The following is a 13,315-nucleotide window of genomic DNA, read 5'->3' as shown; positions in this document are numbered from 1 at the left end:
AACATGTGCTGCAGGTTTCAGAGCAAAGCGTGGCACTGTGTTCATTTACACACATGCAGCTCACAATATAGTATTTATAAGCATAAATGGGTATCATGATCTGCACGCGTGTAGATGAACACAGAGCTGTGCTTTACTCTGAAACATAGTCAAATCAAAATGTATTCAGACACCTTCAACATTTCTCAAATTATATCAGTTTATTGCTATAGTTTAGAAAACGGTAATAAAATATGAGAAGAGCTCAGAGTTAAACTGTATCAGAACAAACTGATCTTGATAACGTCAGATAACTTTGACAGAAAAAGTATGTAATGAATTGGGTTGAATAGCTGTCAGCAAATTTTAGTACACAATTAGATAATACCAATTTAGCTCAACCAATTACCAAGCAATGCTTCATTCTATTCAGTCTATGGTGTAGAAAGATCACATTAGCAATTAAAGAAAAAACACTTGAGCAAAGCATGCTCAGGTCAAAGTCTCGGAATCATTTTTACTCCCAAATTTGACTGCTAGTCCACTGTATGAAGAATCTTTGTGTATAATGTGTCACAGTTTACTTTATTTTGCTATCCTCACTTACAGAAATTAACTATAGTGCCCTGCACCCACTAGTACAATAAATAAATAAATAAATATAAATATATATATATATATATATATGGTGTCTGAATAATTTTTGGATTTAATTAATTTACTTAATCAAAATCACAACTTTTGCAATTTGATAAATTTGCATGCCATAATGCACTATTGACTGGGTGTATAGTGCAGCCCTTGTTATAGTCTAGATGACATGTTTCACTGGCAGTGTGGGGACTGTAGAGTCAGACCTTGCCCTTGGAGTGTGGGATGCCCAGAGGACACTGATGCACGCCCCCCAGCAGAGCGGCCATGGCGAAGCTGTAGCCGCTCACAGCCTCGGGAGAGTTCTTCAGGTTGTTGATGCACTCGGCGCAGCGCTCCAGGAGAGGCGTGAGCTGGTACGGCAGAGCCACAGCGACGCAGCGCAGACACCAGGCCGCAGCCAGACGCGCAGCCATGCTGGGGTGCAGCAGCACCGACGTGACCGTCTCCAGCAGACCTGCCAACACCAGCACAACATGCCCAGAGAGTGAGTCTGTGCACAGGGACAACGCTGCAGAGCTCAAGAGTGCACCAGTGCACATGCGGAAGACTTTTGCTTACCTTAAAACACAAATGTGACCCTGGAGCACAAAACCAGTCTTAAGTCGCTGGGGGATATTTGTTGCAATAGCCAACATTATATTGTATGGGTCAAAATTATCCATTTCTCTTTTATGCCAAAAATTATTAGGATATTAAGATGATATTTTGTAAATTTCCTACCATAAATATATCAAAAATTCATTTATTTTTGATTAGTAATATGCATTGCTAAGAACTTCATTTGAACAACTTTAAAGGAGATTTTCTCAATATTTAGATTTTTTTGCTCCCTCAGATTCCAGATTTTCTAATAGTTGTATCTCAGACAAATATTGTCCTATCATAAATGGAAAGATTATTTATTCAGCGTTGTATAAATGTCATGATGTAAAATCTCATATGATGTAAATATTTCTAAAAAGTGACCCTTATGACTGGTTTTTATGGTCCAGTATAACAAATTATTTTTTAATGAAGACAGATTTCTGTCCCTCCATTTAAAGTCCATCTCTCTTAAAGCTTCAAGAAGTTCATAAAGAGATTGTCAAAGAAATCCGCATCAAATATGGTAAACATAAGCTCAAAAGACATGACAGAGCAGTCCTCATTGGTTCTTGCATGTCAAGCACACACATTTGAACTTTGCTTTACCATATTTCATGTGCTCAGCAGCACACGTACATGTGAATAAAAGCTTAATCTGTTCATCATCAAGTGTCTCTTCAGAAGACTTGGATTAAGCTGCTTGATTCATATGGATTTTTGAAGGGTCAATCGTTTGGTGGAATGGACTTTCAATGGAGGGAAGGCAATGTCTCAGGTTTCATTACGAATATCTTCATTTGTGTCTTGAAAATTAATGACAGCCTTATGGGTTTGGAGCGACATGATGACATGAGTCGTCAGTTTTGGGCAAACTGTCCCTTCAAATAAGTGTATGATTTAGTGTGAAAATGATTATATATAAAAACATTACTGGTGTTACTGGTGGCAGTCCTTTGTTGTTGTTCACATCAACATTTCTAGTAATGACTGAGATAGTTGTGGCTGATATTTCACTTGAGCATTGAAGGTAATAACATTTAAACATCCAAAGACTTCTGATTTTGAATTTTGTCCAGCTTGGACAAGACTGGCACCCTGTTTCTTGTACCATAATGCAACACAGTGTGGTTAAGTGCTCTTTCCTACCGACAGACGGCTCCTGGATCAGAGGGGAAGCTGTAGCGCTCAGACTCTGGACCAAACTGCCCAGCTCTTTCAGAGCACACACCATCACATGCTGGCTGGCCGACACGTCTGCGGCCCCGGCCCGGCCCTCACCGCTGGGGTCATTCACTACAGACTCTGTGAGAGAGAGAGAGAGAGAGACGACACACGGTCACGAGAACACAGCTTGCTGTCTTTAAATCAGATTTATTTGAATCTCTACAACTAATGAGTATGTAGATCTCGTCACAACTATTAAAAAACATAGGGTAACACTTTAATTTAAGGTGTCCTTGTTACACGTTACATGTACTTACTATTATAATATAACAATAAATTAATTACATGCAAGTAACCCTAAACCAAACCCTAATTCTAACCATAAGTACATATAGTATGTACATGTAGTTACACTACCAGTCAAAAGCTTTTGAACAGTAAGATTTAAGAATTAGAGAATTAAAGTAGTTTTTTATTGTAGTGATGTTAAGTAGTGATGTTATTAAAAAATTATCTTCTGCTCACCGAGCCTGCATTTATTTGATCCAAAGTACAGCAAAAACAGTACAATTCTGAAATATTTTTTACCAATTAAAATATTCTATTTGAATGCATTTTAAAATGTAATATATTCCTGTGATTTCAAAGCTGAATTTTCAGCATCATTACTCCAGTGTTACAGCAATCGGACAATGCCAATGTAGCTCAAATGCAGATTTCAGACACACGGATGAGACTGACTGAGATCTCCATCTTACCCACGGCTCTCATCTGTTTACTGATGGCCAGGCAGATCTCCTTCGCTGCAGCTATTTGAGCTTTCTCACCCAGCAGACCGCCCAGCGTCGCCCGCAAGGCGAAGGACACGCAGCGGCGGGAATACACAGCCTCCACGTGAGTCTGCGTGGCCCGCGGATGAGCCACCAGCTCCAGCAGGTGAGATAAAAACACCGCAAAATTACGCTCCAACCACTGCCCGCCCAGAGTGGTGACGAACACAACATATGCCTGTGCAGAGAGACATGAGCAAACCATACAGTCAACATAACTCCACTGAAACAGCTTCTGTTGCTTTATGGTTAATCAAATCAAAATTAGAGGTCGACCGATGTATCTGTTTTGATGATTAATCGGCACGATAGTTGATTGCTGGTAGTGCAACACGATATATCGGTACTAAAACTGTATCGCAATACCCTACTTTTAAAAACAGCACGACTCTGCATTTTACTAGTACTGTTACTTTAGGAGTGCATTTTAATAAGAGCCATATTTCCTGAGTAAAACACTGGGATGAATAGACTAAAAGTGACAATGAACATTAAGCTGTAAAACACTATTTAAATATGAATCCTGCATGCTGTGCGTGTCTCTGTGTGAATGAGTGGCGCAGCCGCACAGATACTGAAGCACGCGCGTGACTCTCGCAGTGATTGCCGTCTCAATATCGGAGTACAGGAACACATGAACATGATCTCTAGAACTGCTGTGAGAGTCACTTCATGAGCATTTCACCGTTTCATTTCAGTAAAACTATCGTCATATCATATACAAACAAACTTAAAGGTTTCAGAGCAACCTGTCAAAATAAAAGTTTGGTTTAACTTGACAAATATATTACTTCATGTAAATGATAATACTACTACTACTAATAGCCAACAGAAAATCCTGCCGCGCCACAGAGTGCCATTCACAGAGTTCTCCATTAAATTACATTATATTTGTGCCAAATCGTTATTAAGGTACAAAAAGACCTCACGCTAGGCTGTAAAGTTGTGTATTGCACCTTTTTCAGCAGAACGTTTGTCTTTCTGTGGCTCTAATAAAGTCTGTATGCTTCATATAGAGTTATAATATAGATTGCGCTTTCTCTTTCCATTTGCTCTGTTTATTTAAAGAACTTCGAACTCATCCATGCCACTTTGTTCATTCCTGAAGGTAACTTTTGCCTGTTTGTTGATTAACTGTTTTAGACCGCCGCTCGAGTTGAATGTGACGTGCCCGGTGTGTGTGATACCTGGTACCTGTGAGTAGGTCCTAGAGATGCAGCGCTGCACTTTTGCCCGGTGTGTGACAAACATATTGTTAATTTGATTAGATAAATCACAAGTGTTCTAAAACGGAAGCATATAAAGTGTGAGAGTATGCATACAATATCCATACGTATGTAATGTCAATGTTATGGCCTTTGTGTAGATATTTAAAAAAGGCCATCTTTAAGCATGACTGTTGAAATGAAATGGCAACACTTTAAATCCATTTGTAACATTAAGATTTAGGGATGCATGGTATTATCGAACCAATATCGGAATCGGCCCGATATGAAAAATTAAGCCGATATGTCTTGCTGATAAGAGGAATACTTTAACTCACATGAGCTCAGGGTGTGCTAGAGATTAGATCACGTCAACAGTGTGGCGCATTCTTGAAGCAACGTTTTGCCTGAATGATGATTAGATTCACCGTTTTGAATTACTGCATATAAACTGTGAAAACATGTACAGAATGATGCATTGGGTGTATGATAGAGTAAACAGTAATAGCACATGCAGCGGCAGCCTCCCCCGGGTCCTAACGCCCGCTCAATAAGGAGTTTTAATTCCCTAGGGAGCACTGTTGGCCTACTTCTAATTAAATGAAAGCAAAATACACAAATTACATTTAGACTGTGTTTCTGATTAAATGAAGCAGTAATTGATGCCATAAAATCATGAGTTTTGATTTAAAAAGGTCAGACGCTATAGCTTACGTGAACAAAAAAATTAAATAAATAAATAAAAATCACTAACCACTAATATGACACTTAAATTAAATAATTTTATATACTGATGTAATGTTATATTTTTTAAACAAATTATGAGCTCTAAAAGATCATCAGAATTTTTACAACTCTTGCTCTAGACCATTTACAAATGTTAAATCTTAAAATAAAATGTTAAGGTTACCACTGCATCTTTCTGAAAAAGAAATGCAGCTATTGAATAGTTTAGTTATTTTCAAACCTTCATTGTACTGTCATTATAAGAGAACTTCTTTACTCTTTATTTAATTCTAACAAGTTATTAATAATAATAATAATAATAATAATTCATTATATATAGCGCTTTTCTGCTTTTTCTAAGCACTCAAAGCGCTCTACATTGTGAGGGGTGGTGTCTCCTCGTCCACCACCAGTGTGCAGCATCCACCTGGATGATGCGACGGCAGCCATAGTGCTCCAGAACGCCCACCACACACCATCTTACTGGTGGAGAGGAGACAGAGTGATGAAGCCAATCAGTGTAAGGGGATGATTAGGAGGCCATGATGGTCAGAGACCAATGGAGAAATTTGACCAGGATGCCGAGGTCACACCTCTACTCTTTTTGAAAGACATCCTGGGATTTTTAATGACCACTGAGAGTCAGGACCTCGGTTTAACATATCATCCGAAAGACGGATAAAAACTTATTATTTATTGTTAAAAACTAACTAAAATTTAAAAATAATTTGCTTATAATTTCTGCACAGAAGAGACTTGGTATTGTTTCCAAACAAAAAGAAATATCGGTATCGGCTATTGGACAAAATGAGTTGAAAAATATTGGCATATCGGGAAAATCCAATATCATGCATCCCTAGATTAATGAAAGCTGTATAAAGTATTGTTCCTTGTTAGAGTCAGTTCATTTGAACATTTACTATCACTAATACATTTTACATGTTCAAGTTTCTTCTGTTAACATTAGTTATTAAACTAACTTTAATGATGAATATAATAATCAATATTAATATCTTTGTTCATTTACAAAGTATGGTTCAGTACTGTGTTAAAAATAGTAAAGCACTATCGGTTGATTAATCGTATCGGCCAGTGTGGTCCAACCTTGCTATAGGTAAAATCCACTATCGGTCGACCTCTAATCAAAATCATGGTTTACCAGACTGAATGTTAAGCACTAGTCATGAGTTTCCGAGGTCAGAGCGATTGTTTCTGGTCTCACCTGAGTGACGCCGACCCGCACCTCTCGGCTGACTGACGCTCCTTTCAGCATCTCTCCTCCGCTCTTCAGGAAGCCAGAGCCTCCTCGCAGGAAGCCTGTGGCCATCAGCTCCAGAACCTCCTCTAGAGTCGCCCGCTTCACGTTCTGACGCATGACTGACACGCAGCAAACACAACAGCTCAACTCACATATCACTGACAAATCACTCCCAATGAGTGTGGAGTACAGACACAACACTGGGATCTCTGTGTAGATCACACTAGAAAACACTAGTAGCTTGACTGATTTAAGTTTATTGCCACATCAGCTTCACAGGCTATTTCATGGCAAACAAAGACTATACATTAGATAAACAATACATTAATGCACAATACAAAACACAAAAACTAAAAGCAATGTTTTGAAAAGTTTTGTACATAAAATTCTATAAAAGATTTTTTAAATTTACTATTGAAAAAAATTAATTTTTAAAGTTTTTTTGGGTTCATCTTATAAAACAAGTCCTTAAAATAACCTTTGTCTCATGACATTAACTATTGGGCAGACCAAAAGCATGTTTCACCATTAAGTGAGTCCTGCAATATGGATATTTTGGTGCTTCTTCACCAATTAATAAATGTCGATGAGCTAATCTAGTATGTCCAATACGACACCCTGTATACAAAATTTGGCCATTCCTAGATTTAAGAGAATAAATATTTCTTGTTCCTACAACAGAATTTATTTTAAAAAGTTTGTCATTTTGACATTCTTCCATTCCACTTACCATTTCTCCAATATGTGAGAACACCATTAACGTTTTGTGTCCCGCTAATACAGTAATTATTACAGTTGAGTGGGAGCATCTGAATGCAGATACTGGCTGCGCACTGAATAGTACACCAGAAGTATCACACACTACACTGTACTTGCATGATCTGAGAGTTCTGCATGTTTAGTTTAGGAAGTGGCATCCAGATAGCTCATAAATAATAATGTAATCATTTTTTAATCCAAATTTTTGTACAAACGTATTTGCTTCCATCCATCGGATCAAATAATGAGATAACGTATTAAATTATGGGATACGGTTTTGCGCAACATGCTCTGGTTGTAAACTGTACAGCATTCCAGTTACACCTTGCATACCGAAATGTGACTCTGCAGCACAAAAGCAGTCATGAGTAACACGGGTATATTTGGAGCAATAGCCAACAATACATTGTATGGATCAAAATTATACATTTCTCTTTTATGACAAAAATCATTAGGATATTAAGATCATGTTCCATGAAGATATTTTGTAAATATATCAAAACTTCATTTTTGATTAGTAATATGCATTGCTAAGAACTTCATTTGAACAACTTTAAAGGAGATTTTCTCAATATTTAGATTTTTTTGCTCCCTCAGATTCCAGATTTTCAAATAGTTGTATCTCAGACAAATATTGTCCTATCCTAACAAACTATACAACAATGGAAATATTATTTATTCGATACTTAGATGATGTACAAATCCTGATTTCAAATTGAAATTGACCCTTATGACTGGTTTTGTGGTCCAGGGTCAGAAATACTGTGCAATAGAGGTGGGAACCTTCAGGCACTTTACGTTCCGATTCTGGGAGTCACGATCTGATTCCAAAACAATTCTTGATCTACATTTTTTCCCCAATTAATTCTTCTGCTGTGCAAATACATCTTTACAAATTTACGTTTTAACCAAAATTGGAGTTTCAATGCTTTTTGTTTATAGTTGGAATATCTGTGTATCAGTACTGCCATTTTAAAAGAAGGGGTGTGAATCTTGGTTTCACCATTCATTTCAAATATGATTATCATTATCAACTCAATAACACGATGCGTCACATTCTCAGTTTTCAATATTACTGCACACGACTACATTTTCATATAAATTTTAAATAAAATGTATTTTGTGCAAAATTTTCTTTATTATTTGTTTTATTATATAAAGCAGGCTACTTTTTAAAACAAATACTTATTTTAAATAAGTGTTCCTTAAGTATCCAAAAGTTTACAGACAATGGTTATGGGTTTTTCTTCTTTTTTTTCTCAGCATTATTGCCATTTGATTATTACTGATGAGATCATAGACAGTGGCAGCTTTAACAGGCTGCATTCAGACTAATGCACAGATCTATTTGGATATATCAGATGTTTTGTCCTGTTCTGAAAACATAACGTAACCTCGGTTCCCTTAGATATGGAACAAGTACTGCGTCGCTAGACGCTATGGGGAAAACTCCTTTTTCTCCGAGGACTGAAGACTTTTTCAATCACGCAGTGTGACTGCACAGCCATTGGTTCGTGCAGTACTAAAAAACGAACCAATGGCTCGTCAGCGGCGCTGCACGAGCCTATGGCAGCAAAGCCCGCCAGAGCCCGCCAAAAGGGGTGGGGTCATCTGGCTATACAAGCGGGCGCTTCGCCATAGGAAAACAGGCCAATTCGACTGAAGCGACGACCTGAGTTGTGCAGCTGCATGGCATGGCATAGTACGCAGTACTCATTCCGTATCTAAGGGAACCGAGGTTACATTAGTAACCGAGTACGTTCCCTGTCGATACTTCACTCGTACTGCGTCGCTAGACGCTATGGGGAACAAATACAATCCCGCCATGCCATGAAGAGAAACGACAAACATAAACTGGCCTTGAGCAATAAGGCTCAGAGGGACCAATTATAAGCAGGAAGAATCCTGCAGGAGGCACGAGGACCAAACTCTTATAGGTCAGTCCAGCCTAAAAATCGTTTCAACGGTCATAAGTACAGCCTAAGCACCAGAAATGGGCCCAAGAGCGTTCCTAGACAATCAGGCAATGCCTGAGGGGACCGCTTAAGACAGGCGTGTGCCCTCTAAGCAGAGAGAACCCGAGCCTGTAAGGCTGGGACATCCAAGCTATAGAATCTGGCAAATGTGGACGGCGAGGCCCAGCCGGCCGCCGCACAAATATCTGCCATGGACACACCACTAGACCACGCCCAAGAAGAGGCCACACCTCTAGTGGAATGGTCTCTCACTCCAATGGGGCTCTGGAGGCCCAGGGAGGAGTATGCTAGTGCGATAGCGTCAACTAACCATCGAGATATTCTGTGCTTTGTGACCGGAGACCCCTTGGTGCGCCCGCCAAAGCAAACAAAGAGTTGTTCCGTCTGCCTAAAGGGAGCGGAACGCTCGATGTACATTCTCAATGCCCTGTCCGGGCAGAGAAGGTTGAACTCTCGGTCCTCCTCAGAAGAGGGGAGCGCAGAGAGCGTAATAACCTGGGTTCTAAACGGAGTGTAGAGCGCCTTAGGGACATAGCCGTGTTTTGGTTTTAGGACGACCTTAGAGTCGTTAGGCCCAAACTCAAGACAGGCAGGGTTTACAGAGAGAGCCTGCAAGTCACCTACTCGCTTCACCGATGCTAACGCTAGTAGCAGAGCGGTCTTGAGCGACAGTGTTTTTAAGCTTGCAGATTGCAGTGGCTCAAAAGGAGGGCCCTTGAGGGCTCTCAGGACCGTGGGCAGGTCCCATGCAGGGACTGTGAGGGGTCGGGGCGGATGGAGCCTACTAGATCCCCTCAGGAAACGGACAACCAGGTTGTTCCGGCCCACCGACTGTCCGGCTATAGGACCTGCTATAGCTGCCACGTAGACTCTGAGTGTGGAAGGGGCGCGGCCCTTGTCCAACAGCTCTTGTAGATATGACAATATCGCTGATATGTCACATGTTGTCGGGTCTTCACCGCGGGCTTGACACCAGGTGGAGAAAACCGACCACTTAGAGGCGTAGAGGCGTCTCGTGGACAGGCCTGTTCAATGGTATTCAGGACATTCTCGGGGAGATCTATTGAGTCCCATCGAGTGCCCATAGATGCAGGTCCCACAGCTCGGGCTGGGGGTGCCAGATTGTTCTGTTCGCCTGAGAGAGGAGGTCTCACCTCAAGGGAATGGGCCACGGAGCCGCTATTAGCAGCTGAGATAACTCCGGGATCCAAAGCTGGTTCTTCCAGAGTGGGGCCACTAGAAGCACTTTGTGCTTGCATTCCCTGATTCACCTGATTACTTGAGGAATCAGAGCAATCGGGGGAAAAGCGTATAGAAGGAGGTTGGGCCATTCGTGGGCCAACGCGTCCTTGCTCTTCGAAAAATAAATCTGGCAGTGAGAGTTGTCTTTGGAGGCGAAGAGGTCGACCTCTGCCTTGCCAAAGATTCGCCAGATTTCCTGAACCGTCTGTGGGTGGAGCATCCACTCCTCTGAGGGGACGTTGTTCCGAGAGAGCATGTCGGCTCCTTGGTTCAGTACGCCGGGCACATGAGCTGCTCTCAGTGAACACAGGTTGAGATGTGCCCATAGTAAGAGGCGCTCTGCCATCTCGAAAAGGCGTTTCGAGGTGAGCCTGCCCTGGCGATTTATGTATGACACCACAGTCATGTTGTCCGAGCGGACTAGCACGTGGTGTCCCTTCAGGACTGGCAGGAAGAACTGAAGAGCTCGACATACTGCCGTCATTTCGAGGCAGTTGATGTGCATCTGTCCTTCTGCGTCCGTCGAGGAGCCGAAGGTCGGATTGCCATTGCACAGAGCTCCCCAACCTGTGTTGGAGGCATCTGTTGTAACAACTTTCCTTCTGTAAACCAAACCCATTGTCACACCTTGTTCGAACCAAGGGGAGAGAGCCGCATCTATGCAACTTCGTAAAAGTGCAGGGAGCTAGAGCCAGCCCGAAGGGCAGGACCGTGTATTGATAAGCCACACCCTCGAAGGCGAATCTCAAGAATCGTCTGTGATGGGGGGCTATCTGGATGTGAAAAGCGTCTTTCAGATCCAGCGAAAAGAACCAGTCCTCTGGGCGAATTCGCAAGAGGATCTCCTTCAATGTAGTCATTCTGAACGGCCGTCTCAGACGTCTGAGATTGAGGATGGGCCGGAGGCCGCCATCCTTTTTGGGGACGAGGAAATTGAAGTGTGTAACCTCTTTCTATAATGCCCAGAACCCACTGTGACACTCTGGGGATGGCCCGCCAGGCCTTGGCCCGTGTGGAAAGGGGTTGGATTAGTTCGGGTGGTGAGTCGTCTTGTGGGAACTCGACACACTCTGTAATTGGAAGAGGAAATTTGCTCTTTTTTTTTTTTTTGTCGGGGATTTTTTTTTGTCGGGGATTTTTTGTCAGGCCTCGGCCCGTGTGGCAAGGGTGTTGGAATTCATTTGGGTGGTGAGTCGCCGTGTGGGGACTCGACACACCTGTTAAGAGAAAATTACTCTTTTGAAAATGTTTGTGTTTTATTTTTCCTCACTATAGCAGTGATCGGCTGTGTGGGCGCTATATGAATGGGCCCAGTTCACAACAGTATGTATACAAACACATTGCCGTCGACACGCCGAGGTTTCGGGTGTTCCAGAGGCCGTTTTGCAGCGCTAGACTCAATGCTTCCATCAGGAGAGCAGTTAAATTCCCTGCGCGAGCCACACTCGCAGTGCGACATTTGCAACAACGTCGCTTGAAATTTTGCTCTTTCAGAGAAATTTGATTTTAGACTCACCGGATGGCCACAGGGGACGAGGCTGGCATCTGCACAGTTCGCTGGAGCAGCTCGAAGAGCAGGAAGAGCAGCGAGAGGGAGCAGAGGAAAAGGCAGCTTCTATCCGCAGCGAGGCGTTTCTACGGATAGTGTCTTCCAGTCTCGAGTGTCAGCGAAGGGATGATCGTCGTCGCTGAAGGAGAATTGGCTTGTTTTCCAATGGCGAAGCGCCCGCTTATATAGCCAGATGACCCCGCCCCTTTTGGCGGGCTCTGGCGGGCTTTGCTGCCATAGGCTCGTGCAGCGCAAAAACGCAAGTTTCGTGCATCTAATAGTACTGCATTCCAAACGGTATAAATGAAAGCATATCTACAGTAAAACACGGCAGGTGGAAGCACACACTGTAAAGCAATTTGTACGCATCTCACAGCGCAAATTCTGTGCAATGAAGCCTGCCACGTCTCTAGCACGTACACGTGCTATATGCAAGGAAAAAAAAAAACAAGCTCAGAATCTATTCAGAAATATTCAGAATCGTTGAAGAGAGAATCGCGATGCATCGGAGAATCAATTGTTTTCTCCCACCCCTACTGTGCAATGTAGATTGCAAAAATAATATGATTGTGTTATTTCCTGCCTAGGCATGGTTGATGAAAACGTTTACACAAATCTGCAAACTGACCTGTGGCCTGTTTGGGCATGAGCGCTGTGGCCATGGCGGTTCCCAGCAGCGTGGATACAGCCACACGCACACTGTACGTAGAGCCTTCCAGAGCTTTAAAACACAGCGTGGCCACATTCTCCAGCTCGGTGGTCCAGATGAACACGGCCTCGTTCTGCAGCTCTAACAAACACTGGCCGATCACAGGAACGATCACATCATCATCAGGCCAGTTCACATTCAGCTCTGATAAACATCCACTCACAAGACCTGTGCATACACTACCATTCAAAAGTTTAGCATCAGTAAGATTTTTGTTAATATTTTTATAGAAGTCTCTTCTGCTCAAGGCTGCATTTATTCAAAAATACAGTAAAAACAGTAAAATTGTGAAATATCATTGCAATTTCAAACAGCTGTTTTCTATGTGAATGTGTTAACCTGTAATTTATTCCTGTAAAGCAAATCTGTATTTTCAGCATCATTACTCCAGTCTTACATGATCTTCAGAAATCATAATAATATGCTGATTTACTGCTCAAGAAACATTTCTGATTATTATCAATGTTGAACACAGTTGTGATGCACAATTTATTCTCATGCATTTTTTCAGATGAATAGAAAGTTCAAAAGAACAATATTTGTTGTTTTAACAGAAATGATTTGCAACAATATACTAATATGATATAACATTAATAACTGCAAGCTTTTAAATTATATAGTGTATACTCTATTTTTATCAATATTATTATTAGCAAGTGAAAAGCAATAATCCACTTAA

The 13,315-nt window shown here is 41.6% G+C and overlaps 1 protein-coding gene across 2 annotated transcripts in view; it reads right to left on the bottom strand.

Moving 5' to 3' along the window:
• The window catches only part of heatr5b (HEAT repeat containing 5B), a gene marked incomplete at its 5' end in the record, with an annotated part of 75,984 nt that overhangs the window by 47,575 nt on the left and 15,094 nt on the right, over positions 1-13,315 (bottom strand). For both annotated transcript variants that reach the window (XM_079439597.1, XM_079439598.1), the window contains 5 exons: positions 837-1,087; positions 2,365-2,520; positions 3,141-3,390; positions 6,366-6,520; positions 12,556-12,727. In XM_079439597.1, the coding sequence (XP_079295723.1) occupies positions 837-1,087; positions 2,365-2,520; positions 3,141-3,390; positions 6,366-6,520; positions 12,556-12,727 (984 nt within the window). The remainder of the gene's footprint in view (positions 1-836; positions 1,088-2,364; positions 2,521-3,140; positions 3,391-6,365; positions 6,521-12,555; positions 12,728-13,315) is intronic.

The sequence above is a fragment of the Barbus barbus genome (genome assembly GCF_936440315.1).
Source record: "Barbus barbus genome assembly, chromosome: 18".
NCBI classification, from domain to species: domain Eukaryota; kingdom Metazoa; phylum Chordata; class Actinopteri; order Cypriniformes; family Cyprinidae; genus Barbus; species Barbus barbus.
This window is presented reverse-complemented; position numbering and strand designations above follow the sequence as displayed.